This window comes from Carcharhinus amblyrhynchos, chromosome 2 (genome assembly GCF_965287045.1).
Source record: "Carcharhinus amblyrhynchos chromosome 2, sCarAmb.v2.hapA, whole genome shotgun sequence".
NCBI lineage: Eukaryota > Metazoa > Chordata > Chondrichthyes > Carcharhiniformes > Carcharhinidae > Carcharhinus > Carcharhinus amblyrhynchos.
This window is the reverse complement of record NC_137325.1, coordinates 104,129,307-104,149,625: the sequence shown is the minus strand read 5'-3', so window position 1 is coordinate 104,149,625 and position 20,319 is coordinate 104,129,307. Positions and strand designations below refer to the sequence as shown.

General features: G+C 43.6%; 1 protein-coding gene across 1 annotated transcript in view; it reads left to right on the top strand.

Moving 5' to 3' along the window:
• The first annotated feature begins 2,304 nt into the window (after window positions 1-2,304).
• LOC145361377 (pituitary tumor-transforming gene 1 protein-interacting protein) overlaps window positions 2,305-20,319 on the top strand; it is a 97,270-nt gene continuing 79,255 nt past the window's right edge. Inside the window, exons 1-3 of the mRNA XM_080217074.1 lie at window positions 2,305-2,434; window positions 10,185-10,237; window positions 18,251-18,359. Of these exons, the coding sequence (XP_080073200.1) occupies window positions 2,308-2,434; window positions 10,185-10,237; window positions 18,251-18,359 (289 nt within the window). The 5' untranslated portion in view covers window positions 2,305-2,307. The remainder of the gene's footprint in view (window positions 2,435-10,184; window positions 10,238-18,250; window positions 18,360-20,319) is intronic.

Sequence of the window (20,319 nt, the reverse complement as noted above, 5' to 3'; positions counted from 1 at the left end):
TCCAACAGGTTTATTTGGTAGCAAAATCCACTAGCTTTCGGAGCGCTGCCCCTTCATTGGGCGAGAGCAGTCCTCCAAAAGCTAGTGGATTTTGCTACCAAATAAACCTGTTGGATTTTAATCTGGTGTTGTGAGACTTCTTACTGTATTTACCCCAGTCCAACACCGGTATCGCCACATCATTTCTTCCAGTACGCATGCAGAGTCTAGTGCCACCCTCTGGCCAACCAACTTTCTCAAACTGTCCTGCTGTTCGTTCCACATTCCCCTATCTAGTTGTTAACTTGAAATGGTTGCCATAATTCAATTAAAATTTAAAATCTTTGGATATCACATGTACTTTCATTCCCATTGAGGAATTGCAGACTAGTTCTGACTAATTGAATTTTTTTCATCAAAAGCCAATTCTTTTGTTTCATCCTTGATCTTTCAAATCTCCAAATGTAAACGGGTAAGTGCATGGGCAACAGATTATTAGGATTTGGGAGGTTTGATTTGGAGTGCCTGTATTTTCATAAGGACTGTAAAGAATTCTGTGCTGCCTGTCCCAGTCCATCATTCTGAACTATTGTATCACCTGGTACTCAGAATCTGAGTCATCCAGTAGTGATAGGGCTGGTACAATACCAGTTAATGTTACAACCAATTCAAATGATGGTGTCAATAGGAAAGCAGGACCTCTGCATTAACATGCTACAGGCATTCAGCATATCAGGCAATATTTATAGAAACAGACAATCAAAGTTAACGTTTCGGATCCACAACCTTTCCTCTGAACTCAGGCCTAATATGTAAACATAATCTGCATCTGATTCTCTACCAGTCCCCACCTGCCCCAGTTTTGAAGAATGTACCCAGCTTATACATCTATTTTAAAAACTATGTTTAAACATAGAACCAAACAATGCTAGAAATACTGAGTAGCCAGGCAGCATTTGTTGAAACAGTTAATGCTGCTATTTACTTTAGATCTGAGTTCTGAGAAAAGGTAATGGAGCTGTGAAGGCAGGTAGTGCCATGCAAAGTGTGAATAAGGGTGTGAGGTTAGATACTACCACTCAGTGTGAATAAGGAACTATGAGGACAGATACTCATACACAGTATGAATAAGGGTATGAAGATAGATACTGCAACATACAGAGTGAATAAGGGTATGAAGACAGATATTGCCACACACAGTATAAATACGAGTATGAAGACAGATACTGCCACACACAGTGTGAATAAGGGTATGAGGACAAATACTGCCACACACAGTGTGAATAAATACTGCCATACACAGAGTGAATGAAGGTATGAGGACAAGTACTGCCATACACAGTGTGACTAAGGGTATGAAGACAGATACTACAACACACAGTATGAATAAGGGTATGAAGACAGATACTGCCATACACTGTGTGAATAAGGGTATGGGGACAAATACTGCCACACACAGTGTGAATAAGGGTATGAGGACAAATACTGCAACACACAATGTGAATAAGGGTATGAAGACAGATATTGCCACACACAGTATAAAATACGAGTATGAAGACAGAATCTGCCACACAGTGTGAATAAAGGTATGAGGACAAATACTGCCATACACAGTGTGAATAAGGGTATGAAGACAGATACTGCCACACACAATGTGAATAAGGGTATGAAGACAGATATTGCCACACACAGTGTGAATAAAGGTATGAGGACAAATACTGCCATACACAGTGTGAATAAGTATATGAAGACAGATATTGCCACGCATACTGTGAATAAAGGTGTGAGGACAAATACTGCCATACACAGTGAGAATAAGGGTATGAAGACAGATATTGCCACATACAGTATAAATACGAGTATGAAGACAGATACTGCCACACACAGTGTGATTAAGAGTATGAATGATGTGGATATGCTGGCGTTGGACTGGGGTAAACACAGTAAAAAGTCTGACAACGCCAGGTTTCAGTCCAACCGATTTATTTGATAGTAAACTCACTAGCTTTCAGGTTAGCCCCTTCGTCAGGTGAATGGAGAATTCTGGCCTCAGACAGAGCATGTAAAGCACAGGCAGTTTACAGATTACTGATTAGAATGAGAATCTTTACACCTAACCTGCTGTTCAAGTCTTAAAGTGGCCGACAATGTGAGTGGAAGGAGCACTGATCACAGGTTAAAGAGATGTGTATTGTCTCCAGACAGTACAGTAAGTGAGGTTTTGCAAACCCAGGCGAGTCACAGGGGTTACAGATAGTACAGTATAGCGGCTCTGATCCTGGATTTGGGGGAGGTGCTGCTGCCGGCTGCCGGGCCCGCGCCTGCGCAATGCGCCGCCAGTGGTGGGCGCTTCCCGGGGGCAGAGAGAAGATGGCGGTGTTGGTGTTGAGTAGTTTTATCCTCCTGCTCACCCAGCCCGGGCTCAGCCAGTACACCATCCGAACGGTCACCGGAGGTAAGAGCGCCGTTCCCCGGAGAATCGCCACGGCCTGGGCCTTTCTGTGAAAATGTCGGAGTGTGGAGGGGAAGGAGGGAATAGAGGGGACGGGGCGGGGGAAGGGGGCTATGGGGGGGGGGGGTAAAGAAAGGAGGGCACGGGGTAAGGAAGGAGGGTACGAGGGATGGTGGGGAGGAAAGGAGGAAGAGACGGTGGGCGGGAAGGAAGAAGGGGAGCTGGGGGGGTGATGATGGGAAGGAGGGAGTTGGGTGCAGTGGCGGGGGGGGCAGGGGGAGGGTGCAGTGGCGGGGGGGCAGGGGGAGGGTGCAGTGGCGGGGGATGGGGGGGCGGGGGTTATGGTGGTGGGAGGTGGGGGGTATGGGGGCAGGGAGGTGGGGGGCAGGGAGGCGGGGGGTATGGGGGGCAGGGAGGTGGGGGGCAGGGAGGCGGGGGTATGGGGGTGGGAGGTGGGGGGTATGGGGGCAGAGAGGCGGGGGGTATGGGGGTGGGAGGTGGGGAGCATGGAGGTGGGGGTATGGGGGCGGGGGCAGGGGGATGGGGGGCATGGGGGTGGGGGTAGGGGTGGGTGGGTATGGGGGCAGGGGGTAGGGGTGGGTGGGTATGGGGGTGGGGGTGGGTGGGTATGGGGGCGGGGGGTGGGGGTGGGTGGGTATGAGGGCGGGGGTGGGTGGGTATGGGGGTAGGGGGCGGGGGTGGGTGGGTATGGGGGCAGGGGGCGGGGGTGGGTGGGTATGGGGGCAGGGGGCGGGGGTGGGTGGGTATGGGGGCAGGGGGCGGGGGTGGGTGGGTATGGGGGCAGGGGGCGGGGGTGGGTGGGTATGGGGGCGGGTGGGTATGGGGGCGGGGGCGGGTGGGTATGGGGGCAGGGGGCGGGGGGGTATGGGGGCAGGGGGCGGGGGCGGGGGCGGGTGGGTATGGGGGCGGGGGCGGGGGTGGGTGGGTATGGGGCATGGTGGTGGGGGTCAGGGGGGTATGGGGACAGGGGGAGGGTGCAGTGGCGGGGGGGAGGGTGTGATGGCAGTGGGAGGGTGTGGGGGCTAAGAGGGAGGGTGTGGTGGTGGGGGAAAGGGGGAGGGTGTGGTGGTGGAGGATTTCAGGGTGGAGAGTGCGGTGGCGGTGGGTCCAGGGGTGGGGAGGGGAGAGGGGGGTGGTGGCTTGGGGGCAAGGGGAAGGGGACAGGGACAAGTGGATTGTGGGAGGACATGGTGGTGGGGGTATGGGAGAGAGCGTGGTGGCGGGTGTGAGGAGGAGGATGGTGGTGAGGGCATGAGGGCGGTGGCGTGGGTGAAGGAGGGTGCTTGGGAGAGGTGAAGGAGAGTGCTTGGGAGGGGTGAAGGAGGGGTCTGGTGTTGGGTAGGGGGAGAAGAAGGGGGATGAGAGAGGAAAAGTGCTGGGGATTGGTGGTGGGTGGAGAGAGAGGGACGGTGCTGGGTTGGGGTGGGGGTAAGGGAGGACGCAGGAGGTGGAAGATGGGGAGAGGAAGGGTGCGATGGGTGGGCGGGAGAGGGGTGCTGGGGCTGGGTGTGGAGGAGAGAAGGCACTTGGAGGGCACTGCAGGTGGGTGGGGGAGAGGGTGGGTGCTGGTGGTGAGTGGGGGGGCAGAGGGTGGGCATTGGAGGTGGGTAGAAGAGAGAGTGAGAGCTCTTGGGGTGGATAGGGAGAGCAGAGAGAGGGGGTGGGTGGGAGGGAGAGCGGAGAGAGGGGGTGGGTGGGTGGGAGGGCACTTGGGGTGGATCTGGGGGGAGAAGGAGGGTGCTTTTGATTGGGGGGGAGAGGGAGAGCACTTTGGGTGGATGAGGGAGGGGAAATGGAGGGTGCTTTGGATGGGTGGGGGGTGGAGAGGGATGGTGCTTTGGGTGGGTTGGGGGGAGAGGGATGGTGCTTTGGGTGGGTTGGGGGGAGAGGGAGGGCACTTTGGGTGGCTTGAGAGGGAGAGGAAAGGTACTTGGGGGAAGGATGTTGAGGAGGGTAGAGAAAAATTTCCTGAGTGTGAGGGTTGAGAGGAAAAAGCTTGTGGGATCACTCTCCTCCATTACTTACTCTAGAGCTCATTGCCTCATCTGCTCTCTTTTCCCCCACAGTGGACCTGTGTTCAAATCCTGCCAAGGCAGATGGTGAAATTTGAATTCAATTTAAATCTGGAACTAAAAGTCCAGTGATGACTATGCAACCTTTGTTGATTGTTGTAAAAAACCATCTGGTTCATGTGTGTCCTTTAGGAAAGGAAATATGCAATTCTTACTTGGTCTGGCCGACATGTGACTCCAGATCCACAGCATTATGGTTGCCTCAGCATACAATAGAGTCAAATGGGATGTTGGCACTTACTGCAGAGCATAAAAGTAGAGAAGTTTTGTTGCAATTGTGTAGGGTGTTGGTGAGACCACATCTGTAGTATTATGTCCAGTTTTGGTTTCCTTATTTGAGGAAGGACGTGGTGACATTGGAGTCAGTTGAGAGGAGGTTTACCAGATTGATTCCAGGGATGAAAGGGTTGATGTATGAGAGAGATCAAATAGTTTGGGCTCACTGGAGTTGATAAGGATGACAGGACATCTGATTGAGGTGTATAAAATTTTAAAAGGAATTGATAAAGTAAGTGTAGACCAAATGTTTCCTCTTATGGGGCAATCTTAAATAAGAGGTCACAGCTTTAGGTTGAGATGCGGTAGATTTAAAACTGAGATGAGGAGTAGCCACTTCTCACAGCGTGATGAATTTATGCAACTTGCTGCCCTGTAGCATGGTGGAGTCTGAATCATTGAATGGCCTCAAGAAGGAAATAATACATTTCTAATTAAATATAAGGAAAGAGGGATATGGGGAACAGGTTGGGAGGCGACTAGGAAGAGATCGGCCATGATCTGATTGAACGGCAGAGCAAGCTCGAAGGAATTTTGCCTGCTTCTCCTAATTCCTATGTTCTTATGACTGTCAAATATACCCTCCTATATTAGGCAGTTGGGGGGCAGGGAAGGGTTTCTTTTGGATCAAACCAAGTAAACAAACTGAAATTACATTAGGACAAAGAAAAAGGGGCAGTTCCCCAAAAGGAGGGGGAACGGCCCGAACAGAAACAAAAAGTACAAAGGAAACTTAAGACACGTCAAATCAAAATGTGATTGTCAGGGCCTATAACGCACCTCAGCCCCTGTGTGCCCAATGAGTGCGGAAGGCATTGACTGTGCCCGCGGACACCGCATGCTCCCTCTCCAGGGACACCCGGCCGCGAACGTGGCCGCGGTAGAAGGGTTAGGGGTGCATGTTAAATACTGGCATGTTAAATAATAAAAAAAACCTATTTTGCTCTGTGCCACATTGGCTGCTGCATTTCCAAGGTACTCTGTTGAAGCATTTTGATTTGTCTGGTGGTCATTTAATGCTCCATATAAATGAAAGTGATTGTTTCTTTTATTGTCTTAATTTCTCACTACAATTTGTTCTCTCGTGGCCAACTCCATCCCTCTTCGTGGTAACTGTCTGTGATGGAATCAGACCTTAGGGTTAAATCGTATCCACAACACCAGTCAGACTGTTTATTTCCACCATTTAACGTTGCCCAACTTCACTCCTGCCTCAACTCATCTGCTGATGAATCTTTCATTCCTGACTGGCCTCTGGCCTCCAGCCTCTATAAACTTGAAATCATAGAACCATAGAGCACTACAGCACAGGCCTTTTGGCCCTATTTGGCTGTGCTGAACCATTTTTCTGCCTAGTCCCACTGACCTGCACCTGGACCATATCCCTCCACATCCCTCACATCCATGTACCTGTCCAAGTTTTTCTTAAATGTTAAAAGTGAGACTACATTTACCACTTCATCTGGCAGCTCATTCCACAGTCCCACCACTCTGTGTGAAGAACCGCACCCCCCCCCCCGCAAATATTCCCTTTAAACTTTTCCTCCTTCACCCTTAACCCATGTTCTCTAGTTTTTTTTCTCCCCTAGCCTCAGTGGAAAAAGCCTGCTTGCGTTCACGCTATCTGTACTCATCATAATTTTATACACCTCTACCAAATTTCCCCCCATTCTTCTACGCTCCAGGGAATAAAGTCCTAACCTATTCAACCTGTCTCTGTAACTCAGTTTCAGGCAACATCCTTGTAAACTTTCTCTGCACTCTTTCAACTTATTAATATCCTTCCTGTAATTAGGTGACCAAAAATTCAGCCTCACCAATGTCATCTTTAACTCTACCGCCTTTGCTCTAACTCCCACCTCGCCCCTTCCACCCATCACTTTTACATAGAAACAGGAGTAAGCCATTCAGTCCTTCAAGCCTGCTGTGCCATTCATTGTGATCATGGCTGATCATCAAATTCAATACCCTGATTCCCAACACGCCATTTGCCTTCTTTACTGCCTGCCGTACCTGTGCACTTACTTTCAGTGACTGATGCATGAGGACACAAGGTCTGGCTAAGTATCCAACTCTCGCAATTTGCTCGCATTCAAGTAATAATCTGTCTTCCTATTATTGTTCTCAAAGTGGATAACTTATTTATCCATATTATTCCGCATCTGCCATGCATATGCCCACACACTCAGCCTGTCCAAATCAAGCTGAAGCATCTCTGCATCTTTCTCACAGCTTACCCCCACCCAACTTTGTATCATTTGCAAATTTGGAGATAATATATTCAGTTTCCTCTTCCAAATCATTATATAATGTGAACAGTTGGGGTCCTGGCACAGATCCCTGTGGAACCCCACTAGTCACTGACTGCCAATCAGAAAAAATTTCATTTGTGCCAACTCCTTGCTTTCTATCTACTAACCAGCTTTCTATCCATCTTAAAACATTGCCTGCAATTCCATATGCTTTCACTTTACGCAATAGTCGTATGTGAGACCTTGTCAAAAGCTTTCTGAAAGTCTAAATAAACCACATCCACTGGTTCTCCTTGGTTAACTCTACTAGTTCCATCCTCTGCCCTGCATCTTCAAAGAATTCTAATAGATTTGTCAAGCATGATTTCTCTTTTGTAAATCCATGTTGAATTTATCTGATTATAGTACTGCCTTCCAAATGCTGAGTTCTGAAATCCTTGACAAGGGACTCCAGCAACTTCCCCGGTACCGACGTTAGGCTCACTGATCTATAGTTCCCTGTTTCCTCTCTACCCCCTCTTTGGTACTATACTTTGATCCCATTTAAGTGCCACCTCAGTTTCAAAATCTTTGCTTTCAAATCACCCCAGACATTTGCTGTCATTTTTTATTTCCTTCGGCCCTCAGGTATCACCACCCTTCTGATTCTGTCTTCTTGAGCACTCTCAATTTTAATCACTTCATCTTTGGTAACCTTATTTTTGCTTCCATTCCTTCTAAGTTTGAATTTCTCTCTATAACTATTTGCCTCTCTACTACTTCTCTCCTTTAAGGCTTCCCTTAAAATGAAACTCTTTATTAAACCTTTTGGTATCTGCCCTGTTATTCCTTTGCATGACTGGGTGTCACATTTCTTTGTGGTATTGCTGTGAAGCTCTTGGGATCTTTTGCTATGTTAAAAGCGCTATATAAATACAAATCATCACTAAAATTACTTTATATGTTTAGCTGCTGAACTGCAGGGTTGTTTATTCCAGCGGCAGAAGGAAGATCCACAGTGTGTCTGCATTGCTGTTGGGTCAAGACACATTAGTATCTTTGTGGGGAAACTGCACATCAGTATCAACATAGCCACTTTTAAGCTTTTTAGTTATTTTCTGAAGTTTATCTTTCCACAGATATGTTTATTAACAATTCACAGTGCTCTGCATATAGTGTTATATGAAACAGTTAGCCATTTAAGTTTTAGAATATATATTTGAAGTGTGAAGTGATAGATGTTGGTCAGATGAATGAGGAGAAGCAATATGAAATAAAGGGAACAATTCTAAAGAGGATGGAGAGAGATGTGGAGGTATATGTGCATCAGTTGTTGAATATGGCAAGGCAAGATGAAAAAGCTGTTGGGATATTTGGAACATGAGCTGTACAAGTTGAGGCGTAGAGTACAGAAACGTGAAAGTTATGGAAAACGTTATGTAACTGTAGTACAGCCTCATCTAGAATATTCTGTCCAATTATTTAGGATGAATATGAAGGTTTGAGAGAGGGTGCTGAAAAGATTTGAGAGTGATTTCAGGGATGAGAGATACAAATTATGATGATTGACAAAGCTGGGGCTGTCCTTTATTGGGCAATTGGGACTCGCTGGAAGGGTACCATGATAAGCATAGTTGGGCTGAAGGACCTGTTTCCATGCTGTATTGCTCTGACTGTATGAGAGTTGGTTGAGAGGAGATTTAATAGAAGTGTTCAAAAGTGAAAGGTCTGAACTGAGCAGATCGGGAGAAACTGTTTTCTGTTGGCAAAGGGTTAAGAACTAGGGGCATCGATTTAAGGTGATTGGCAAAAGAACCAGAGATGATGTGAGGAAAATCTTGTTTAGGCAGCAGATGGATAAGATCTGGAATACGCTGTCTGAGAGCATTTGTGCTTTTGAAATGAAACTGAATAATTATCTGAAGAGGAAATCTTTGCAGGGCCATGGCAAAGTGGAAGTAGCTGAGTGAAGTAACATGAAACTGCAATCGACATAGGCCAAGTGGCCTTTAATGCAATACCCACTCTGATCCTATCGTATCTGTGCCTCTGCAAGTGCAACTCACTTAGCTCCATTCCCCGCCTTTCTCCCATAATCTTTCCTCTTCAAATATTACTCAATTTTCTATTAAAGACATCTGGAATGCACTGCCAGAGGTACTGGAGGGTACAGTTTTGTCTTTTTAAAAGCATTTAGACAGTTACATGGGTAAGATTGGTATAGAGAAATATGGGTCAAATGGGGCAACTGGGACTAACTTAATGGCAAAAATTAGGTGGCATGAACAAATTGGGCTGAAGGGCCTGTTTCCATGCTGTAAACCTCTGACTCTATGACTATGACTGTATTGAACTTGCTTTCATCATAATCTCAGGCAGTGCATTCCAGATCCTAAACACGCTGTGTTAAAGTGTATTTCCTCACGTTGAATGTTATTCATGTGCTTGACATGTCATTTGCTCTTTACATGTGATATTATTTTTGGCTCAGTAAATGAACTTTGTTTTTCATGAGGCTATATTGTTTCTGAAGAAGCAGTCTTGAATTGGAGATGAAACTGAGGAAAAATGTAACTGCAATGTTAGCATTTTCTTGGAGCATAATCATTTGCAATATATTGTGCACATTAAGAATAAAAGAAGGCTGTCAGGCTCAAGTGAGAGTGCAAATTTTAAGGATAACTGCTTGAAGTTTCAGTTATGAGAAAATAAATGCTAGTAACTTGCAGAAGAAAGAGATATCAAAACAAGATATTGTTTTCAAATTACAGGTCTAACATTGAACGTAAACTGCTTAGTATTAATTGTAAAATAGAAAAGAGCTTTCAAATGTGACATTTCCCAGCCTAGGATTGTTTAGTTGAATTATTTGTTGAAATAATTGATTTGGGGATGATTGAACCTATGGTGGTTTAATTTTTATGATGAATGGAGACTAAGGATATTTAACATCAAGGAAAATAGTATCTTAACAAGAAACCACAAGTGTTTTTCTTTAATACAGCCCAAGCCTGTGGATCTCCATGATTATTATTTCTTCAGATGCTTTCTCATTTATGTTCTTTTAGCAGTATCTCTTCTGTTGTGGTGTTTAAATAACTAGAGAGAGAAAATTGTACCACCTATTGCTAATTTTTCTTTACTTTTATATAGATTGTTCAGATTTTACGAATACATCTTGTGAACAGTGCTTGGAAAATGTCAGTGTAAGTATCACAATGGAAGAATATCCTGGAATTTATAGTTTGAGTCTTTACTCACTCGTGCGGAAATATAATTTGCCTTGTTAGTGGTAGAAAAATCCATAATTAGCACCAGAATAACAGCACAACTTCCAGAAAAAGTTCCAAACAGGATTAGGTATTTAGGGGCAGAATGTCAGGACTTATAATATTCCTTAGCTTGTTTCAAAAAGTTGACCTCTGAGTGTAGGGAACGCCAACTTCACTTTCTCATAGCCCATAATTGTTCCTCTGTTTATGTACTGAACGTGATGAGGAGATGCCGGAATTGGACTGGGGTAAACACAGTCAGAAGTCTCACGTCACCAGGTTAAAGTCCAATAGGTTTATTTGGTAGCAAAAGTCACTAGTTTTCAAAGCTCTGTTCCCACTCATCTGATGAAGGAGCAACGCTTCAAAAGCTAGTGGCATTTGCTACCAAATAAAGCTGTTGGACTTAAACCTGGGGTTGTGAGACTTCTTACTCTACATCCTGAACAACACTGCTTGTTTAATCAGTTGGTTTCAATACTGAAAATCAGATTCATAGACTGTAATTAACCATTCCAACTTGCAGAACATTAATTGGCTTTGAAATGGCAAATATTGATATCTTATAAGATGTCAAACCTATAATTTCAAGAGTGACTATCTTGTAATAGTACTTTTGATGTGTTATGCTTATATTCTACTCCATAACTGTTTGAAGTTATAATTTGGTTTGTTATCTGTAAAAGTTGATTCCTTCTGCAAGTGTTCTTCATCTCAAACTAATACTTGTTTATCCACAATAAGAATGTTTTGAAAAAATGAAATGCTCATTAAAAGCAATGGCATTAATTTCACGGATCTGTCAAATAGCCATTCATTCACTTTTTGACAGCTGGCATCTATTTTGATGCACACCACAGAATGTAAACAGATGACTCCTATCAATCACTATGATGTCAGAATTTAGGGGCAGGTTTGATGGATTCTATCAGCTTTCAAGATATTTGCATCAGTTGAAAAGACCAAATTTCAGCAGTGCTCTTGTTTTTATTTAGTCGTCCTCGTGTTTACAAAGTGCATTTTCTTCAGTTATAAGAAGTGATTTGACCACTATAGAAATTAATTTTGTGAATGCAGAGAATACTATTGTTACCTAATGTAAGTTTCGCTGCCAAACAAGACGCATCTTATATTAACCATATGTCAATTCTGTTTGTGCCTAAAGTATAGTCACAAACATAGGAAATAGCAGCAGAAGTAGGCCATTTGGCCCCTCGAGTCTGTACCACCATTCAGTAAGATCGTGGCTGATCTGTTGTGTTTCAAATTCCACATTCACATCTACCCCCCCCCCCCCCCCCCCCCCCGATAACATTTGATTCTCTTGCCTAACAAGAACCTCCACCTTAAAATATTCAATGACCTTGCCTCTACTGCCTTCTGAGGCAGAGGATTCCAAAGTCATACAACCCTCATAGAAAAAGATTCTCTTCATCTCAGTCCTAAAAGGACGATCCCAAATCTTAAAACAATGCCTTACGGTTCTGGACTCGCCCAGCAGAGAAATAATGCTTTCCATGTTCCTTTTTTCAAGACCATTTGGGTCTAATATATTTCAATCGAGTCATCCTTACTTCTAAACTCTAGCAGGGGCAATCACCTCTGTCCAGCTTTCCTCACAAGACAATCCACTCAGTCAAGATGTGAATCCTGTTGACCTCCTCTGAACTGCCTCCAATGCATTCGCATCCTTCCCTAAATAGGGAGCCCAAAACTACGCTTGTCCTGTATAACTAAAGCAGACCATCCTTTTATGTTCAATTACCAATGTGATAAAGGATAACATTTCATTAGCTGCCTTGATTACTTGTGCCTGCATACTAACTTGTTGTGACTCGTGCGCTGGAACACCTAGATCCCTCTGCACCACAAAATTCTGCAGTATTTCTCCATTTAAGTAACATCCTATCTTTTTATTCTTCCTGCCAAAGTGAACAACATCACTTTTTGCCATGTTATACTCCATTTGCCAGGTTTTTGCCCACTCAGTCAACCTGTCTGCATCTATCTGTAATCTTATGTTCTTTTCACAACACACTTTCCAACCTAACTTTGTGTCATCTGCAAATTTAACGATCATGCCTTTGCTCTCCTCATCTAAATCATTGATATAAATTGTAAAAAGTTGAGGCCCCAAAACAGACTCCTGTGGGACTCCACTTGTCACATCCTGCCCATTAGAAAAGTACCCATTTATGCCTACATTCTGTTTTATGCCAGTCAGCCAATCTTCTATCAAAGTTAATAAGTTCACCCTACACCATGAACTTTTATTTTCCACAATAACCTTTGATGCGGCACCTTATCAAATGCCTCCTGGAAATCCAAGTGCCTCATGTCCACAAGCTCCTCTTTATCCACAGCACATGTCACCCCATCGGAGAACTCCAGTAAATTGGTTAACCATGATACCCCTTTCATAAAACCATGCTGACTCTTCCTATCTTCAGCTTTTCTAATTGCCCAGCCACAAGGTGCTTAATGATCAAATCTAGCATCCCCAGTCTTAATCTATATGTGAAGCTAACTGGTCTGCAGTTCCTTGTTTTCTGCCTCCTTTCCTTTTTGGTAGAGGGTTATATTTACTGCTTTTCCGTCTAATGTAACCCTCCTAGAACCTAGAGAATTTTGGAAAATTATCACCAACGAATCTACTACCTCATTAGCCTCCTCTTTTGAGACCCTCTGATGAAGTCCATCAGGACCTAGAGACCTGCCAAACTGCAGTTACAAAGAACAAAGAACAACCCAGCACGGGAAACAGGCCCTTCGGCCCAACGAGCCCGTGCCGCCGCATCACCCTACACCTATTCTACCCTGCATGTCTACGAATGGAACCCCTAACTTAGCCAGATTCAGGGGAGAATAGTGTCAATTTGGTAAAACCAATCAGCCTAAGAGCACATCTTTGGGGTGTGGGAGGAAACAGGAGCGCCCGGAGGAAACCCACGCAACCACAGGGAGAATGCGCAAACTCCCACAGACACAGGCCCAAATCCATGTATCTGCACAGCTAGCAGTGCTAGTCACCGAGCTGTTGCGGCGCCTGTCTACCGGTCCAGGATCAAGCACACACACCGACACGAAGTACTAGGCCACTCCCGGAACTTCCAAGAGCAGCCCACGCACGACCCACCGTGTGCATGCCCCTCGTTTGACACGAGGTGGACCTCCACCTGCAGAATAAAAAGACAAAAACGTTAATCTTACAAGTCTGCTTTTCCGGTGTCTCCCGAGGTTCTAACCTTATTTAATAGCCCCTACCATAACCCTCCATCCTCGTTTCACTCGTGTCTATCTAACTGAACCTTAAACGAGTCCAACGTTCCTGCCTCCACCACCCTACTCGGTAGCGCATTCCATACCCCCACAACTCTCTGCATAAAGAACCTTCCTCTCACTTCCAAATTATACCTCTCCCCCCTCACCCTTAAATCATGACCTCTCGTGTTTGTACCCAGTCTAGGGAGCAGTCTCTCACTATTAACTCTATCTATTCCCTTCAGTATCTTATATACCTCTATCATGTCCCCCCTCAATCTCCGTCTTTCCAAGGAGAAAAGTCCCAGTTTCTCCAACCTTTCCTCATAATCCAGCCCCTCCATGCCAGGCAACATCCTGGTAAACCTCCTCTGCACCCTTTCCAGAGACTCCACGTCCTTCCGCTAGTAAGGTGACCAAAACTGGACGCAGTACTCCAAATGCGGTCTAACCAACGTTCTATACAACTGAAGCATTAGACGGCAGCTTTTATACTCTATACCCCTTCCTATAAAGGCTAACATTCCATACGCCTTCCTAACAACCTTCTCCACTTGTGACGCAACCTTCATGGATTTGTGAACCTGCACTCCCAGGTCCCTCTGTATGTCTATACTCCTAATCTGTCTACCTTTTATCACATAGCTCCTCTCTGCATTATTCCTTCCAAAATGCATCACCTCGCATTTGTCAGGATTAAATTCCATCTGCCACCTATCTGCCCAATGCACCAACCTATCTATATCCTGTTGTATCACCTGATAATCCAGTTCAGTACCCGCCAACCCTGCCATCTTGGTGTCATCAGCAAACTTGCTGATCACACCACCTACACTCTCTTCCAAGTCATTTATGTATACTGCAAAGAGGAGAGGTCCCAGTACTGAGCCCTGCGGCACACCACTGGTCACTGGCCTCCAGCCCGACAAGGTCCCCTCCACAACTACCCTCTGTCTCCTATTACCCAGCCAGTTCTCAATCCACCTAGCTACCTGGCCTTGTATCCCATGCACCTTAACCTTTTCTACCAGCCTACCATGAGGGACTTTGTCAAACGCCTTACTGAAATCCATATAGATGACATCAACGGCTCTCCCATCGTCAACCGTTTTTGTCACCTCCTCAAAGAATGCAGTTCCATCAGTTGTCTCAATGCTGCTCCCCTCGTAATTGGAACTTCCCCAAGCTTCCCATTTCCTTCCACCTCTTGATGTGCAGCTATTACTGGAACGCTTTTGTATCCTATAGTGAAACAGAAGCAAAAGATTTGTTCATTTCATGTGCCATTTCTTTATTATTCATGAATAACTCCCTATTGTCACACTCTAGAGAATGAAAATTCTTGCTAATTATTTTCTTTTTAAATACATGTAGGAACTCTTGCTATTTGTTTTTACATTTCTAGCTAGCTTCATGTTGTACTCTAATTTCTTTCTCCTGATTAATTTTTTAGTAGTTCTTCACCTGTTTTTATGTTCTAACCTGCCACTCATCTTTATGTACTTTTTCCTTTTGACACTTCTCTTAACTTTTTTAGTTACTTAAGGATAGTGGGTCCACACCTTAGAATTTTTTTTAATTGTAGGAATCTACTTATTCTGAGTTTCTCTATTCATCTATCCTCTGGTCTCTTATCTCAGTTCATTTCAGCTAGCTGAGCTTTCATTCTCACATGGTTGCCCTTTAAATTAAAAATACTGCACTTATCCCTTTCAAACTGGGTATAAAATTCAATCATATTATGATTGCTGTCAATTAGAGATGCCTTTACTCTGTAGTCATGAATTAATCATGTTACATTACACAATACCAAGTCCAAGAACATGCTGTTCTAAAAAAACTGTCTAAAGCACTCTATGAGCATCTCATACAGGCTATTACTGCCAAACTGATTTTTCCAGTTTATACATAGATTAAAATCACCCATGATTATTGCCGTCCTTTTATAACATACCTGCAACACTACTACTTGAATGCTTTGTCCTACGTTGTGTTTACTGTTAAGTGGCCTCTGTATTCCACTCCCACTAGTAGCTTCTTTCCCCGACTGTTCCTTATCTCTACCCAAACTGATTCTACATCCTGATCTTCTGACTAATTCATCTCTAATTATTGCACCAATGCCACTCTTGATTAACATTGCTACCTCTCCACCTTTATCTAGCTTCCTATTGTTCTTGAATGTCTATGACACTCAATATTCAGGACCCAATTCTTGTCATCCTGCAGCCATGTCTCTGTAATGGCTATCAGATCATATTTATTCACTTCAAGTGCGCTATTAATTAATTGATTTTGTTATGAGTGATACATGATTCAGGTACAAAGCTTTAAGTTTTGTCATCTTGTAGCATCTAGTCTGTTCCTTTCTGTCATTCTCTAACCCTCATTTTCCATGTTACTAGTTTGCACTTGTGCCTTGACTACCTCTTGATTTGCCTCATCTACCCAAGCTTGATTCTTCAACTTCCCTGTTTAGCTTAAATCCTCCCTACTTCCCTGGTTATGTTAGAACACTGGTCTCAGCATGGTTCAGATGTAGGCTGTCCCAATGCTACAATCCTCATTTTTCCCAGTACTGATGCCAGTGCCCACAAAACCGAACCCATTTCTCCCACACCAGCCTTTGAGCTATGCGTTTAGTTCCCAAATCTTAAGTGCCCTGCACCAATGTGCACACAGTTCAGGCAATAACCCAGAGATTACCTTTTCTACTTATTCTTCATATTGACTATGCAGAATCTCTTTCCTTGTTCAGTCCATTGCTGTTACCTACATGGACCATGATAACTGAATCCTCCCCCTCAATTTCCTTTCCAGCCCAAACAAGGGCAGACAACACAGCCATCTAGACTTGCACTCTTTGCTACAGAGAATGGTGTCAGACCTCCTCATTATACTGTCCTCTACAACCACTACACTTCTTTTTGCTCCCCTCATTTGGATGGCCTCCTGTACCATGGGCAGCCTGCTCATCCATCTTGCAGACCTTACTTTCATCCACACAAGCTGTTGGCACCTCAAACCTGTTTGACAAATGAAAGCTTACAAAATTATTAGTAGTACAAAACACATTTGGAACTGTTTTGGGCTCCGGATTTGCATTTTCTAGAAATCTTTTTAGTAATACCCAAGTTAGGGTCTTTAAATATCTTGAGATATCTCTTTATTTTTAGTCATGTTCAGATTTGAAAGAAACTAGGATGAATTCTGTTGCATCATATTAAAGAACACACCTATTGTTGTAGTCTTCTGATGAACTAGAACATAGTGTTCAAGCCTTGTTTCTTTGTTTTAAACACCCCCTTGCCTCTCCCTATCACTTTGTCCATGCCCAGCAGATAGTCTTTGAGGTACGTGCACACCACAAATTCTGACATCTCACGTATGCCTAATTTTCATTACTCCACCATTGACCAGCTGCCTAGCCCTCAGTTCTGAAATTTCCTCTCTTCAGTTTCTCTCCTGTTAAGACACACCTTTAAATCTATATCTTTAACCAAGCTTTTGATCACCTGTCTCATCTCCTTATGTGGCTTGGTGTCAGATTTTGTTTCATTGTTCTGTAGGATGTTTTACTGTGTAAAAGGTACTATATAATTGCAAGTTGTTTTTACAAGCCACCCAGAGCATATCATGGAATATCAGGAACTACATGTAAAAGTTTTAAGTTCATGTTTCTATTGAGTTACATATCTCGCAAGTTTCTGGTACTTAAATCAGTTCTTTATTAACCTAAAACCCCCACCAAGCTCAAACATAGAATCCTACAATGCAGAAGGAGGCCATTCAGCCCATTGCATCTAGACAACCATAATCCCACCCAGAGCCTATTGGCATAACCCCATATATTTACGCTGCTAATCCCTCTGACACTAAGGTCAATTTAGCACAGCCCATCAATCTAAGCTGCACATCTTTGAACTATGGGGAGAAACCAGAGCACCCAGAGGAAACTCATGCAAACACAGGGAGAATGTGCAAATTCTGCACAGTGATCCGAGGCCCGAATTAAATCTGGGTCCCTGGTGCTGTGAGACAGCAGCACTAACCACAGTGTCACTGTGCTGCCCAAAGCAGAAAATAAATAAATCGAAGTGCAAATAAAATAATGTACCCTGGGCTTTCAGAGTTATGTAGTCAGGGTTTGGGACCACATTCTAGCCATTTCAGAGCACTTATATATATTTATATATTGTTTATCATAGGACAACTGGTTAGAATTCTTCATTCATTCTTCACAGAATAAACTATTTTATGAAATCTTCACTCTGCAGTTCAAGAAAGTGAAATACGGATAACATTTGAATATTTTATATTATATTTGAGTGCATTGTAGACATAATATATTTAGTTATAGTTTCAAATTAAAGCTGTATACTGTTGTTAAAAAAATGAAATTAAACTAAAAATCAAGTATTGCACAAGTTCTGAAACTAATTTTTGATCTCGTGTAAGAAGCTTTTTATTTAAAAACTTACGATTTTAAATACTTAACATATTTAAATTAAAATCAATGATAGATTTTAAGTAATTTTGAAACAGTGTTTTGAATTTGAGGCACAGATCTAAGTAGGTTAATGCTGCAGAGGGGAGATTCTTGTTAAAAAAAAATTCTACATTTGCTGGGTCATTATTGTGAAAATTTTGAATAGTTTTAACACATTTTGGACTCTTGTCTTCCAGTGTTTCTGGTGCTTTGTTGACCAACGCTGCATGAAATACCCTGTTGAAAGAATAATTCCTCCTAGTTCATTATGTCCTTTACGTCAAGCCCGTTGGGGAGTTTGCTGGGGTAAGAGAAATCAATATCTAAGTATTTGGAAAGACTTTAGTATTAATGCAATTCCTTTTTAAAAGTGTAAATTTATGCTGCAGACATGATGAGGGCCCTAGGTTAGATGTAATGATTGTTCTACTTTCTGTACGACACCAACTGAAGTATAATGAAACTTGAAGGGATTGCCGTTTGCATTTTCTATTATTATTCATTTACATAGGCGCTGTTGGCTAGGCTAGCATTGTTGCTTATCCTGAATTGCCCTTGAGAAATTGCTGGTGACCCGATGCCTTGAACCTAGGGAAGAAATTCCAGCATTTTGACCCAGCGACAGTGAAGGAACGGTGATTTATAGTTCCAAGTCGGCGTGGTGTGGGGAACTAGCATATAGTAATGTTCCCACAGAGATTGTTGGTTTGGAAAGTGAGGTGCAGGGATGTTATGAATTGCTGCAGTTTGTAGATGGGACATGCTGTTGCATGTGTGCATCAGTGGGGGAGGGAGTGAATGTTGAAGGTGGTGAATAGGATCAGATGCCAGTTAAGTAGGCTGCACTGTGCTGGATGGTGTTAAGCTTCACAAGTGTTGTTGGAACTGTACTCCTCCAGGCAAGTGGAGAGTAATCCACCACCCTCCTGACATGTGCCTTGTAGATAATGGACAGGCTTTGGGGAGTCAGTTGCCACACAGTTTCCAGCTTCTGACCTGCTCTTGTAACCAAGTTGTTTATATGGCTAGTCCAGTTCAGTTTCTGGTCAGTAGTACTTCCCAGGATGTTGATAACATGGAATTCAACAATAAGAATGCCATTGAATGTCAAGGGAAGATGGTTGAATGACATGGAGAACTTGTACAATAATGAGCACTTAGCAGCCCAAACCTAAATATTGTCTCAGGTTTGTTGCACATAGACGTGGACTGCCCCAGTATCTGAGCATTTGCATATGGTACTGAACATTGAGCTATCATCAGTGAACATTCCCATTTCTGATCTTATGATGAAGGAAGGGTCACTGATGAAACAGTTGAAAATGGTGGAGCCTCGGAAACTACCCTAAGGAACTCCTGCAATGATGACCTGGCACTGAGATTATTGCATTCCAACAATCAACTACGTTTCTATGACTCCAACCAGTAGAGAGATTCCCCCATACCCACCCCCCTATTGCACTTGATTTCAGTTTTGCTAGGACTCAGTCAGTTATACCAGCAAATTTTTGCTAATTGTCATTTGATAGCACTGTTGATGACCCCTTCTGTTACATTGCTAATGATCAAGAGTATACTGATAGGATAGTAATTGGCTTTTAGTGGTTAGCAGGAACTATGTTGCTATGTCTTTAAATAAGGGTTTTTAGTTCAATTAGAGTTTTTAACTGATGCTTGTTGCCTGAATGTGGCTGTCATTACCAAGGCTGGCATATGCTCATTCTAGTTGCTATGTGAAGTCGTGGTGGATTGCTGCCTTGAATCATGAAAGCGTATGCGTTGAGGATGTTTTCAAAGTAGTAATTCTGTCCTTTTTAGCGAGTACAATTGGCTTGTAAGGCCTCCTCTGAAACTGTTAAGAGAGAATTAACCTTGAGTTGGATTGGAGTCAAATACTGTGGTTCTCTAACTGGAGTGGTACTGAAAATGTCTCAGAATATTAGTAATTTATTAGTAATGTTTTGTCAATATGATTAAGCTAGATCAATCAGATCTAGAATCATAGGAGGGGAATTTTAACATGGGTGCGCAGGTGGCATTCTGTGCAGGCTGGTGGATAAATGGACAGAAATTCCAATTTCAAGAGAAAGCATCAAATCCAAATGGTGTTAAGAGTTGCAAATAGCCAATCCATATCAGGAAAAGTTTGCAGTATCATACATCTATTAAATTTAGTGATTGGCTTTCTTCTGCTTATTTCCTTGCCTACCCACCCCTCTCTTGCCTTCCTGCTGCTACTTGACATTCATGATGTGGGTATGCTGGC